This window comes from Rhinatrema bivittatum, chromosome 9 (genome assembly GCF_901001135.1).
Source record: "Rhinatrema bivittatum chromosome 9, aRhiBiv1.1, whole genome shotgun sequence".
Lineage (NCBI taxonomy): Eukaryota > Metazoa > Chordata > Amphibia > Gymnophiona > Rhinatrematidae > Rhinatrema > Rhinatrema bivittatum.
The window spans coordinates 179,470,962-179,484,509 of NC_042623.1; the positions used below are offsets into that span (position 1 = coordinate 179,470,962).

Consider the following 13,548-nt stretch of genomic DNA (forward strand, 5'->3'; position numbering starts at 1 on the left):
ATGGCTCCCACTTACTCGGTCTGGTGGGGATCCACCGGCAACGCCTAGGCCCAGGTCGAACCCTTAGCCTGGCGTAGGCCAAGAACGTGGTAGGTTGCCATGACCTCAGCCTATGCAAGGCCAACACCTCGGCCTAAGGCAGAGCCCAGGCCCAGGCTCAACACTGCGGCCCAGCCGTAGGCTAGGTCCCGACACCTGATCCTCAGCCCAGAACCAGGTCCAATGCCAGGGCCTAGCACAGAGGCCGGGTTCAGATCTCTGTGCTTTGGCCTAGGCCAGAACACCAATGCCACATCCTGGCTCAGAGACCGGGTCTTCACACCAGGGCCTCAATCCAGAGCCAGGCCCAACACCAGGCTGGGTCCTGATGCCTGGGCCTTGGCCTAGGCAAGGCCCAGACCTAACACTGCGGCATGGCCCATAGGCTAGGTCCTGTCCAGGTCCCAGCATCAGGCCTGGGTCCAGCCTGAGGCCCCGACATCAGGACCCAACCTCCGGCTGGGCCCCGGCATTGGACCTGGGTCTGAGTCATGGCCCCTGCATCAGGAGCCAGCCTGGCCGCTTCCACAGATACCCAATGAATCAGGTATATGATTGTTCTTGGGGGGAGGTCTCGGGTCTTGGCCAAGGCCCTGGCATCAGCATGGGCCAAGAGTCTGGAACCTCTTAGACCTAGGCTGCTATCCCTCCTTTGAGCCTTGGCCTATTCCCTAGGCGAGGCCCTGGCCTCTGGCCTAGGCCTAGGCCCGACACATTCATTTAAAATGAATGCAACATATAAGGTTTATTTTATTCAGGGAGCCCTCGATTTGTTTCGGGGCCCCACAAATGAAACAAATTGTCCTTATTCGTTGCATTTTGCGATTCGTTTTAAATGAATGCACATCCCTACTTGATGATCTTGCTTAGGAAAGGGAAGTTTGAGAACAGGAGAGCGAAGGAAAAAAAACCTGGAAAAGGAGAAAGGGAGGAGGACCCCATGGGGAGAACTTAAAAAAGAGAGAAAGAGGTTATGAATTAGGAGGCCCCCATAGGGAGAAGTGAAAAAGAGAGTAAGTGGCTATGAGCAGGGAGAGTATAAAGGAGTCTGCTACAGATCTTGTCTAACTCCTGGCTCTTTGGCAGGTCGGGAATATGACAAAGAGGGGAATCTGCGGCCCTGGTGGCAGAACTCTTCACTGGAAGCCTTCAAGAACCGCACTGAGTGTATGGTGGGGCAGTATAACAAGTACAGTGTGAATGGGGAACACATCAATGGCAAGCAGACACTGGGAGAAAACATTGCCGACAATGGAGGACTAAAAGCAGCATATCATGTAAGTAATAACCGAATGCCAACACTTCCCATAGAGGGAAGAACTGGAAATGTACCAGGGAATATCAACCATACACTATCACTCCCCTTAGAGAGGAAAGTCTGCAGCATGGAAGTGACTACATCTCATGTCTCCGCATAGAGGGAAGGGCTATGAGACTATCAACCTTCTGCCACCACTTCCAACAGAGAAAAGAGCTGGGAGTTTAATATGGGGAGTATCAATCGTGTCTCCCTGCTCCCCACAGAGAGAACTGAGTATTGAGCATTGCCTAGCACTTTTCACAGAGGGAAGGGTTGGGAGTGGAAGACAGGGGTATCAACCATTGAAAACAACTTCCAACAGATGGAAGAACTGGGATCATCAACCATTTATGAAAGAGAGAAAGACTGTGAGCATACCACGGGCTTCTTAACCAAAATCCAGCGTGACGCTGAGTGCCTGGCACTCATCCCACTGACATCTCTTAGTAACTCTTTGGGCTATGGATTTCACCTTAATTCTAGAGACACCAATGATGCTCGGCTATTGCACCTGCGCTTTGTAGATGACTTAAAGAGTTACAACTCCTGTGATCGTCATTTAGTGGAGCAGCTCAGAGTAGTAAAGGGTTTCTCAAATGATATCAGGAGGACATTCGGCCTGGATAAATGCACTAAGGCAACTTTCCATAAAGGGAAACAGAAAACATCTCTCTGACTGCGGATTGTGGCAGAAAAGAACTTGAGCAGGAAGGCAGATACAAATATGAAGGGGCGGATGACAGTGCACAAATTTATCACAAATCACTGAGAGAAAAGACAGCAAAGAGTACTATAGGAGAGTGACATTGAGTTTGAAAAGTGCTTAGCTTTGGAATAGTAGAGTGGCCTGATAGATATCTTAAAAAGTTAGAGGTAAGAAGAAGGAAACGTCTTCATTCACATCAGGTAATCTAGGAGAATCAGCATATGCTGAGATTGTACATTGCAAGAGCTGAAGGCAGGGTGGGATTTATGACATATAGAATCGCTAGTATAGGCCTTCAAGCATATCTAACTGCATTAACTGACCGCAATACTCAAAAAGTGCTGAAGTACAAAAGTAAACGGTTGAAATCGATCTCCATCCTTAAGCTTGAATGATTGTTTTGGTGAGGAGAAGGAATTATTGAGAATATTCCAGCACATAGAAATGAAATGACGGCAGAAGAAGACCAAAACGGTCCATCCAATCTGCTCAGCAAGTTTCACACTTTTTTTGTCTCATACTTATCTGTTACTCTTGGCTCTTAGTAACCTTTTGGTTCTATTTCCCTTCTACCCCCACCATTAATGAGAGAGCAGTGTTGGAACTGCATCTAAGTGAAATATCTAGCCCAATTAGTTGTTGGTAGCAACTGCCAAATAAGCAAGCCACACCCACGCCCATCTGCCCACCCAGACTAAATAATTCAGTCCTTGTTGGTTGTTGTCTGTATATAGATCCACCTTTCTTCATTCCCCCTGCTGTTGAAGCAGAGAGCTATGCTGGATAATCTTGAAGTATCAGTCTTTCTCCCCTGCCATTGAAGCAGAGAGCTATGCTGGATATGCATTGAAAGTGAAGTATCAGTCTTTCTCCCCTGCCGTTGAAGCAGAGAGCTATGCTGGATATGCATTGAAAGTGAAGTATCACGCTTATTTGGTTTGGGGTAGTAACCGCCATAACAAGCAAGCTACTCCCCGCTTTTTTGTGAATGCAAATCCTTTTTTCCACATTTCCTCTTGCCATTGAAGCTTAGAGCAATATTGGAGTCACATTAATCGTGTGTATGTTTATTGAATAAGGGTATTATCCCCAGACAGTTGCCGTCATTCCCGCAAGCCACCCACTCTTCATTCACATCCTCTAGACTTTATGGATCCACAGTGTTTATCCCACGCCCCTTTCAAGTCCTTCACAGTTTTGGTCTTCACCACTTCCTCCGGAAGGGCATTCCAGGCATCCACCACCTTCTCCTTGAAGAAATACTTCCTGACATTGGTTCTGAGTCTTCCTCCCTGGAGCTTATGAAGCGAAAAAGGCAACAAGATTTGCAAAACAAGAAAAATCCTCTTTAAAGAATCTGAGCAGCACAAAAGGAAAACTAATTGGTAAACGCACAAAGACACCGGGAAATACAGAGAATTACTTTAGAAACCCCAGTAGCAGAAGTGGTATCACTGTGACAGCTTTGGCAATGCAATGTTTCTCGGTGCTGCTTCAGTTAGAAGCTTCTGGAAGCTGTTGAAAGAAATGAAAAGGCCAAGCAAAGTCCTTGTCTTTTCCTCAGCTGACCTGACTTCCACCTCTGCACTCAGATTCCCTGCTTGTGGTCTTGTTTGCTTGCTTATTTGATGCTTGGAAGTATGAAGTGCATTATCTTTTTATTTCAGACTATAAAATATTTATAAACCTGAGGTATGTAGTTTTGTGTTGCTCCCTTTGTAGACTCTTGTTGCTGAGGGTATAAAACTAAACCAGAGCAACTAGAAATTATTATTTACCACAAAGATTAAATATGATATCACCGTTCAAATTCACAAGAAATATACTTAATTTGTTTTATTTGCAGAAGATAGAAAATGACCTAAATCAATTGCTATCCCTCTGCTTTCTGGTACCAAGCAGTACTTTTCTCCAGTTGATGAATAGTAATTTATCCTAATATTTGACCTTAATCTGTTTATCTCTGATCTTTAATAGACCTACTATTTCCTATAATTGTAATTAGGGTTAATTTTTCACTTATTTGTCTAAGGACACTGCTAGGTATAGTTATACACAATTCTCCAAAACCTATTTTTAGTTTATAAAATGTGTTTTTGTATGAAGTGTGTATTCTATAGTGAATCCAGTTGCCTTAGCTACTACATATCAGACCAACTGAAAATAAATTATCTGAAGAATTTACTATGGTATTATTTATTAAGCTCCCACTGAAGTTTACTTAAGTGTTCTATTTTCCCATTTATTTAAATTACTTTCTTGTGTTTCTCTGCCAACCAATATCAAGTTATTCTATGGGTTAGTGTATATAGTTAGAATGGAAGGAAGGAATAGGGAGAGTGCAGGGAAGGGATCCCTTTCCCTTCTATTCTCCCTTTCTAAACGTAAGCAGTAGTAATATCCAACAAACAAGAAAGGAATGCAAAATATTCATTTTTCAAAAATAAAAAGAAGAAAAGCAAAATATCCCCCTTCAAAATAAGGTCTCAGCAGTTGAATTCATGTCAGAAAAAAATTAACGTTTTGAGGCTGAGTTCCTCCAAGAATGGCGGCTGACCCATATACAAAACTGAGGACCTGGTACAGTAAACACAGGTAATAAGCTCCTTTCAGCTCCCAAGGCTTAAGAACATAAGAATATGCCATACTGGGTCAGACCAAGGGTCCATCAAGCCCAGCATCCTGTTTCCAACAGTGGCCAATCCAGGCCATAAGAACCTGGCAAGTACCCAAAAACTAAGTCTATTCCATGTTACCATTGCTAATGGCAGTGGCTATTCTCTAAGTGAACTTAATAGCAGGTAATGGACTTCTCCTCCAAGAACTTATCCAATCCTTTTTTAAACACAGCTATACTAACTGCACTAACCACATCCTCTGGCAACAAATTCCAGAGTTTAATTGTGCATTGAATGAAAAAGAATTTTCTCCGATTAGTCTTAAATGTGCCCTATGCTAACTTCATGGAGTGCCCCCTAGTCTTTCTGTTATCCGAAAGAGTAAATAACCAATTCGCATCTACCCGTTCTAGACCTCTCATGATTTTAAACACCTCTATCATATCCCCCCTCAGCCGTCTCTTCTCCAAGCTGAAAAGTCCTAACCTCTTTAGTCTTTCCTCATAGGGGAGTTGTTCCATTCCCCTTATCATTTTGGTAGCCCTTCTCTGTACCTTCTCCATCGCAATTATATCTTTTTTGAGATGCAGCGACCAGAATTGTACACAGTATTCAGTGTGCGGTCTCACCATGGAGCAATACAGAGGCATTATGACATTTTCCGTTTTATTCACCATTCCCTTTCTAATAATTCCCAACATTCTGTTTGCTTTTTTGACTGCCGCAGCACACTGAGCCGACGATTTCAATGTGTTATCCACTATGACGCCTAGATCTCTTTCTTGGATTGTGGCACCTAATATGGAACCTAACATTGTGTAACTATAGCACGGGTTATTTTTCCCTATATGCATCACCTTGCACTTATCCACATTAAATTTCATCTGCCATTTGGATGCCCAATCTTCCAGTCTCACAAGGTCTTCCTGTAATGTATCACAATCTGCTTGTGATTTAACTACTCTGAACAATTTTGTATCATCTGTAAATTTGATTACCTCACTTGTAGTGCCACTTGATTTCCTGGGTTGGTGCCATAGCACTGCTTCCTCCCCTGGATCAGTGCTGTAGTTCCGCTTCCTCCCCTGGGTCGATGCTGTAGCAACACTAGGTTGCAGTAGTGCCACTTGATTCACTGGGTTGGTGCAGTAACACCACTCCCTTCCCTTGGGTCAGTGCTATAGCATTGCTCCTTCACTTGGGTCTATGCTTTACTGTTGCTCTTAGAAACTTAGAAACATAGAAATGACGGCAGAAGAAGACCAAACAGCCCATCCAGTCTGCCCAGCAAGCTTCGCACTTCTTTTTTTTTCTCATACTTATCTGTTTCTCTTGGCTCTTGTCCCTGGTTCGGTACCATGGAGCTGTTCCTTCAACTGTCTGGTGAGGGCTCAATACTGGCTCACTGCATGTGATTTTCTTCTTGTTTCAGGCATATAAATCCTGGCTCCGGAAGAATGGAGAGGAGAAGCAGTTGCCAGCCTTGGGACTCAGTAACCATCAGCTGTTCTTCTTGGGTTTTGCACAGGTAACATTTGCTTGCCACACACTCATCACGTGCCAGAGAGACGTTCACATTAAAAACACATTCTAAGACTTCCAGGGCCACAGACATCACCAGCACCATTTAGGGCCCTCCTGATATCACTTGGGAGCCCTGCAGTGAAATACAGAGAGCACCCAATATTGTACAGGGCCCCAAGGGTGAGGGATAGAGAGCACCTGATGTCACTTGCGGGATCTGTGGGTGAGAGACAGAGAGCCCCAGATATCATACAGAGGGTCCAATGGTGAGAGACGAAGAGCCCCAGATATCATACAGAGGTCTGGGAGTGAGAGAAAGAGAGCCCCAGATATCATACAGAGGTCTGGGAGTGAGAGACGAAGAGCCCCACATATCATACAGAGGGTCCAATGGTGAGAGACGAAGAGCCCCAGATATCATACAGAGGTCTGGGAGTGAGAGACAGAGATCATCTGATATCATACAGAGGTCTGGGAGTGAGAGACAGAGAGCACCTGATATCATACAGAGGTCTGGGAGTGAGAGACAGAGAGCCCCAGATATCATACAGAGGGTCCAATGGTGAGAGAGAGAGAGCCCCAGATATCATACAGAGGTCTGGGAGTGAGAGACGAAGAGCCCCACATATCATACAGAGGTCTGGGAGTGAGAGACAGAGAGCCCCAGATATCATACAGAGGTCTGGGAGAGAGAGAGAGCGAGCCCCAGATATCATACAGAGGTCTGGGAGTGAGAGACAGAGAGCCTCAGATGTCATACAGCAGGTCCAATGGTGAGAGACGAAGAGCCCCAGATATCATACAGAGGTCTGGGAGTGAGAGACAGAGAGCCCCGGATATGATACAGAGGTCTGGGAGTGAGAGACAGGGAGCCCCAGGTATCATACAGAGGTCTGGGAGTGAGAGACAGAGATCACCTGATATCATACAGAGGTCTGGGAGTGAGAGACAGAGAGCCCCAGATATCATACAGATGTCTGGGAGTGAGAGACAGAGAGCCCCAGATATCATACAGAGGTCTGGGAATAAGAGACAGAGAGCCCCAGATATTATACAGAGGTCTGGGAGTGAGAGACAGAGAGCCCCAGATATCATACAGAGTTCTGGGAGTGAGAGACAGACAGCCCCAGATATCATACAGAGGTCTGGGAGTGAGAGACGAAGAGCCCCAGATATCATACAGAGGTCTGGGAGTGAGAGACAGAGAGCCCCAGATATCATACAGAGGGTCCAATGGTGAGAGAGAGAGAGCCCCAGATATCATACAGAGGTCTGGGAGTGAGAGACGAAGAGCCCCACATATCATACAGAGGTCTGGGAGTGAGAGACAGAGAGCCCCAGATATCATACAGAGGTCTGGGAGAGAGAGAGAGCCCCAGATATCATACAGAGGTCTGGGAGAGAGAGAGAGCGAGCCCCAGATATCATACAGTGGGTCCAATGGTGAGAGACGAAGAGCCCCAGATATCATACAGAGGTCTGGGAGTGAGAGACAGAGAGCCCCAGATATCATACAGAGGTCTGAGAGTGAGAGACAGAGATCATCTGATATCATACAGAGGTCTGGGAGTGAGAGACAGAGAGCACCTGATATCATACAGAGGTCTGGGAGTGAGAGACAGAGAGCCCCAGATATCATACAGAGGTCTGGGAATGAGAGACAGAGAGCCCCAGATATTATACAGAGGTCTGGGAGTGAGAGACAGAGATCATCTGATATCATACAGAGGTCTGGGAGTGAGAGACAGAGAGCCCCAGATATCATACAGAGGTCTGGGAGTGAGAGAAAGAGAGCCCCAGATATCATACAGAGGTCTGGGAGTGAGAGACAGGGAGCCCCAGATATCATACAGAGGTCTGGGAGTGAGAGACAGAGAGCCCCAGATATCATACAGAGGTCTGGGAGTGAGAGACAGGGAGCCCCAGATATCATACAGAGGTCTGGGAATGAGAGACAGAGAGCCCCAGATATCATACAGAGGTCTGGGAATGAGAGACAGGGAGCCCCAGATATCATACAGAGGTCTGGGAGTGAGAGACAGAGAGCCCCAGATATCATACAGAGGTCTGGGAATGAGAGACAGGGAGACCCAGATATCATACAGAGGTCTGGGAGTGAGAGACAGAGAGCCCCAGATATCATACAGAGTTCTGGGAGTGAGAGACAGAGAGCCCCAGATATCGTACAGAGGTCTGGGAGTGAGAGACAGAGAGCACCTGATATCATACAGAGGTCTGGGAGTGAGAGACAGAGAGCCCCAGATATAGTACAGAGGTCTAGGAGTGAGAGACAGAGAGCCCCAGATATCATACAGAGGTCTGGGAGTGAGAGACAGAGAGCACCTGATATCATACAGAGGTCTGGGAGCGAGAGACAGAGAGCACCTGATATCACTTCTGGGGCCCTGCAGGTGAGAGACAGAGAGCACTTGATTTTACTCAGGAGCCCCATGGGTGAGGCACAGAGAATACCTGATATCATACAGGGGCTCCATGCATGAAAGAGAGAAAGCTGTTGATATTACTCGGGGAAGTGTGAGTGAAAGAGAGAGATAGCACATATCTTTCAGAGGCCCCTTAGGTGACAGTCAGAGAGCACCTGATATCACACAGGATCCCCCCTAATAAGAGACAGAAACAGAGGCCATACAGGGACAACATCCCAGTGACAGGCAGAGCTCATTATATAATTGGGGGCCTCCCATCCCCCAGCTCCTTGCTATGAGAGTAACCAATTTGTGATCCTCTTTCACAGGCTTCCCTGGAACATTCCTATAGCTACACCTATCTCTGTATTCCTATGTACTACTCTCATATACCTTACTACTTAACATAACATTTCTACCCCCTTCCCCCCCACCAGGACACTCTGTTAACTGAACTTCCTCTCTGTGTCCTTGTGTAGAGATCTCTCATATACTACCTCAGAACACTTCTGTACCTGAGCTTCTCTATGTGTCCTTGTGTAGAGATCTCTCATATACTACCCCCCAGAATACTTCTGTACCTGAGCCTCTCTCTGTGTCCTTGGGTACTGCTCTCTCATTTACTCCCCCCAGGAAATCCCTGTACCTGAGATCTCTCATATACTACCTCAGAACACTCCTGTACCTGAGCTTCTCTATGTGTCCTTGTGTAGAGATCTCTCATATACTACCCCCCAGAATACTTCTGTACCTGAGCCTTTCTCTGTGTCCTTGGGTACTGCTCTCTCATTTACTCCCCCCAGGAAATCCCTGTACCTGAGATCTCTCATATACTACCTCAGAACACTCCTGTACCTGAGCTTCTCTATGTGTCCTTGTGTAGAGATCTCTCATATACTACCCCCCAGAATACTTCTGTACCTGAGCCTCTCTCTGTGTCCTTGGGTACTGCTCTCTCATATACTCCCCCGGGAAATCACTGTACCTGAGATCTCTCATATACTACCTCAGAACTCTCTTGTACCTGAGTTCTCTATGTGTCCTTGTGTAGAGATCTCTCATATACTACCCCCCAGAATACTTCTGTACCTGAGCCTCTCTCTGTGTCCTTGGGTACTGCTCTCTCATATACTCCCCCGGGAAATCACTGTACCTGAGATCTCTCATATACTACCTCAGAACTCTCTTGTACCTGAGCTTCTCTATGTGTCCTTGTGTAGAGATCTCATATACTACCTCAGAACACTCCTGTACCTGAGCTTCTCTCTGTGACCTTGTGTAGAGATCTCATATACTACCTCAGAACACTCCTGTACCTGAGCTTTTCTCTGTGACCTTGTGTAGAGATCTCATATACTACCTCAGAACACTCCTGTACCTGAGCTTCTCTCTGTGACCTTGTGTAGAGATCTCATATACTACCTCAGAACACTCCTGTACCTGAGCTTCTCTCTGTGACCTTGTGTAGAGATCTCATATACTACCTCAGAACTCTCTTGTACCTAAGCTTCTCTATGTGTCCTTGTGTAGAGATCTCATATACCACCCCCCAGAACACTCCTGTACCTGAGCTTCTCTATGTGTCCTTGTGTAGAGATCTCTCATATACTACCTCAGAACACTCCTGTACCTGAGCTTCTCTCTGTGTCCTTGTGTAGAGATCTCTCATATACTACCTCAGAACACTCCTGTACCTGAGCTTCTCTCTGTGTCCTTGTGTAGAGATCTCTCATATACTACCTCAGAACACTCCTGTACCTGAGCTTCTCTATGTGTCCTTGTGTAGAGATCTCTCACATACCACCTCGAACACTCCTGTACCTGAGCTTCTCTCTGTGTCCTTGTGTAGAGATCTCTCATATACCACCTCGAACACTCCTGTACCTTAGCTTCTCTCTGTGTCCTTGTGTACTGCTGTCTAATATACTTCCCAAGGACACCCCTGTACCTGAGCACCTTTGTTTTGTATTCTGCTTTCTTATAACCTCCTGCTAGCCAGTCTCAGTCTCTACAATCTCCATTTTCCTTTTCTCAGGTCTGGTGTTCTGTCCGCACGCCAGAGAGCTCTCACGAGGGACTTGTGACGGACCCGCACAGCCCTGCTAAATTCCGGGTCATTGGCACACTCTCAAACTCCAAAGACTTTGCTGAGCACTTCAAGTGCCCGCTTGGGTCTCCCATGAACCCTGGCACACACTGTGATGTATGGTAACTACTGGAAATCTGGTACACACCCTGCATGAGTATACACACACTCACACAGTGTGGGTGTACACCCATTGTGGGGATATATACAAATTTGAGACTTTTTTCATACTATGTGTATATATACACTGTCCGTGTTGGTGTATATACACTGTATAGGACTTCTCTACATACAGTGAGTGTGTACATTCAATGTTTGTGGTTTCTGTAGATACCATGGGGCCAAGTGTGTATATGCAGTATGAGAATATGCGCACACTTTTATCAGGTCTCTGTACATATAGATGTCAATTTTTAGAGAATGTGGGAAGGCTGCAGGCCTGTGAGTACTTTGTACCTGTGGGCCTGCAAGTAAATTTTTCAAAGGAAACTATCCATGGACTTCCCAGGGATTTGCAGGTGCAAAGTACACAGAGTAAAAAAAACATGCCGAGATTTCAGAGTGAAAGACTTACCCCATCCCTACCCCCAGTACCTACATTATTGCAGCATGGATATTTTTCCCTGCGGGGGAGGGTGTCAAATTTTTCATGGATAAACGCTCATTTACCTGTGCAAATCCCTTTAAAAATTGTCACCACAGAGTGTGGGTGTACACCCTGCATGAGAGGATACATACACTGTACGAGGTCTGAATGCATACAATGTGTGTGTACATCCTGCATGAAAGGATTTACACATACACTGCATGATGTCTGTGTAAGTACGATGTGGTGTGTACACCCTGTAAGAGAGGATATACACACACTTTATGAGGCCTGTATGCATTCAATGTATGTGTACATTCTGTAAGACAGGTTATACACACACTGTATGAGCTCTGTGTACATACAATGTGTTTGTGCACCCTGTATGAGAGCTTATACACACACTGTACGAGGTCTGTATAAACATGATGTGTGTGTACACCCTGCATGAGGATACACACACTGCACGAGGTCTCTGTACATACAATGTGTATATGTACCCTGTATGAGAGGATATACACACTACACTAGGTTTCTGTAGATACGATGTGTGTGTGCACCCTGTATGAGAGGATATACACACACTGCATGAGTATGTGTATGTACATCCTGCATGAGAAGATGCATACACTGCATGAGGTCTCTGTACATCTGATGTGTATGTACACCTTGTATGAAAGGATACACATGCTACATGAAATCTCTGTACATACTAAGTGTGTGTGCACCCTGTTTAAGAGGAAGTACATACATTGCATGAGGTCTGTATATGTATGATCTGTGTGTGTGTACACCCTGCAGGAGAGGATATACACACACTAAGGTCTGTATGCATACGATGTGTGTGTGTGTGTGTGTACACCCTGCAGGAGAGGATATACACACACTGCACGGGGTTTGTGTACATATAATGTGTGTGTACACTCTGCATGAGAGAATACACATACTAAATGAGTTCTGTGTATGTACAATCTGTGTGTAAGCCCAGCAAAAGAGGATACACAAACTGCATGAGGTCTTGCATATGATGTATGTGTACCCCTGAATGAGAGGATACACACACATTGCATGAGGACTGTGTATATATGATGTGTGTGTACACCCTACATGAGAGGATACACATACGTTGGCATGAGGTCTGTATATGTATGATGTGTGTGTATGCCCTGCATGAGAGAATATACACACTGTATGAGGTCTGTATATGTACGATGTGTGTGTATGCCCTGCATGAGAGGATATACACACTGTATGAGGTTTCCCTTCATAAAGGGCTGATTTTGAATTGACTGCGTTTTTTCAAGCATGCACACACGTTAGTACACGCGGATCACGCAGTTCATTTTCAAAGGGTATTTACCATAGTTTCTCTTCAAGAATTGCCTACAAAGTAGGCGCATACAAAGCATCCATGTACAATTGCAGCTGCTGTGGGCAGCTGATTGGGGGTAAAATAGTGCACATAGTTTTGAAAATCAAATTGATGCGTGTTGTTTTTCTCTCCTGACCTCAGCACCCCCTGGTAAATCTTCCCCGCAATCTGGCTAATACTGCGCATGCTGTGAAAACCTGTGCCTACATGTAGCCACAGTAAGAGGAGGGTTTCAGGCAGGTAAATCTACCTGGGGAGTTAAGGTATGTGGATTCCCTGCACCTCGGCAGCTTCCTGAGAGTGAACGGTATCTGAGGTCTGTCTCCAGTGCATACACACCCATCATGAGAGGACACCCACACACTCAGATTTTCAGACCTGATGTGGCACACATAAGCCTGATTTGAGATACAATACGTGAAGATCGTATTCAAAAAACAATGGACAGTTCACCTTGATGCTAAAATTCCAGCGCTTTGACACAGGGCAAGCAAACTTCAAAAGCCTTGGATCCTGGTAAATTACCAATCCTGTACACAGAGATCAACAATGGCCTTTGCTTTTGCCCATGGGATAAATGGGTGGGATTAGGTCAGAGGAGACTACAACATGTTTTGCTTTACCCATGGGATAAGTGGCCAGAGTTAGGTGATAGGAGGCTAAGATGCATATTTTACCCACGGGATAAGTGGGCAGGATTAAGTCAGAGGAGGCAATGTCATTCGTTGCTTTACCCATGGGATAAGTGGGCAGGGTTAGGTCAGAGGAGGCTACACACGTTTTACTCATGGGATAAGTGGGCAGGGTTAGGACAGAGGAGGCTACACACATGTTTTACTCATGGGATAAGTGCGCAGGGTTAGGACAGAGGAGGCTATACACACATTTTAC

At 45.7% G+C, this 13,548-nt stretch overlaps 1 protein-coding gene across 1 annotated transcript in view; it reads left to right on the forward strand.

Moving 5' to 3' along the window:
• The window catches only part of ECE2 (endothelin converting enzyme 2), a 90,939-nt gene extending 80,082 nt beyond the window's left edge, over positions 1-10,857 (forward strand). Inside the window, exons 16-18 of the mRNA XM_029616073.1 lie at positions 1,126-1,316; positions 6,096-6,191; positions 10,649-10,857. Of these exons, the coding sequence (XP_029471933.1) occupies positions 1,126-1,316; positions 6,096-6,191; positions 10,649-10,825 (464 nt within the window). The 3' untranslated portion in view covers positions 10,826-10,857. The remainder of the gene's footprint in view (positions 1-1,125; positions 1,317-6,095; positions 6,192-10,648) is intronic.
• Positions 10,858-13,548: the final 2,691 nt, after the last annotated feature.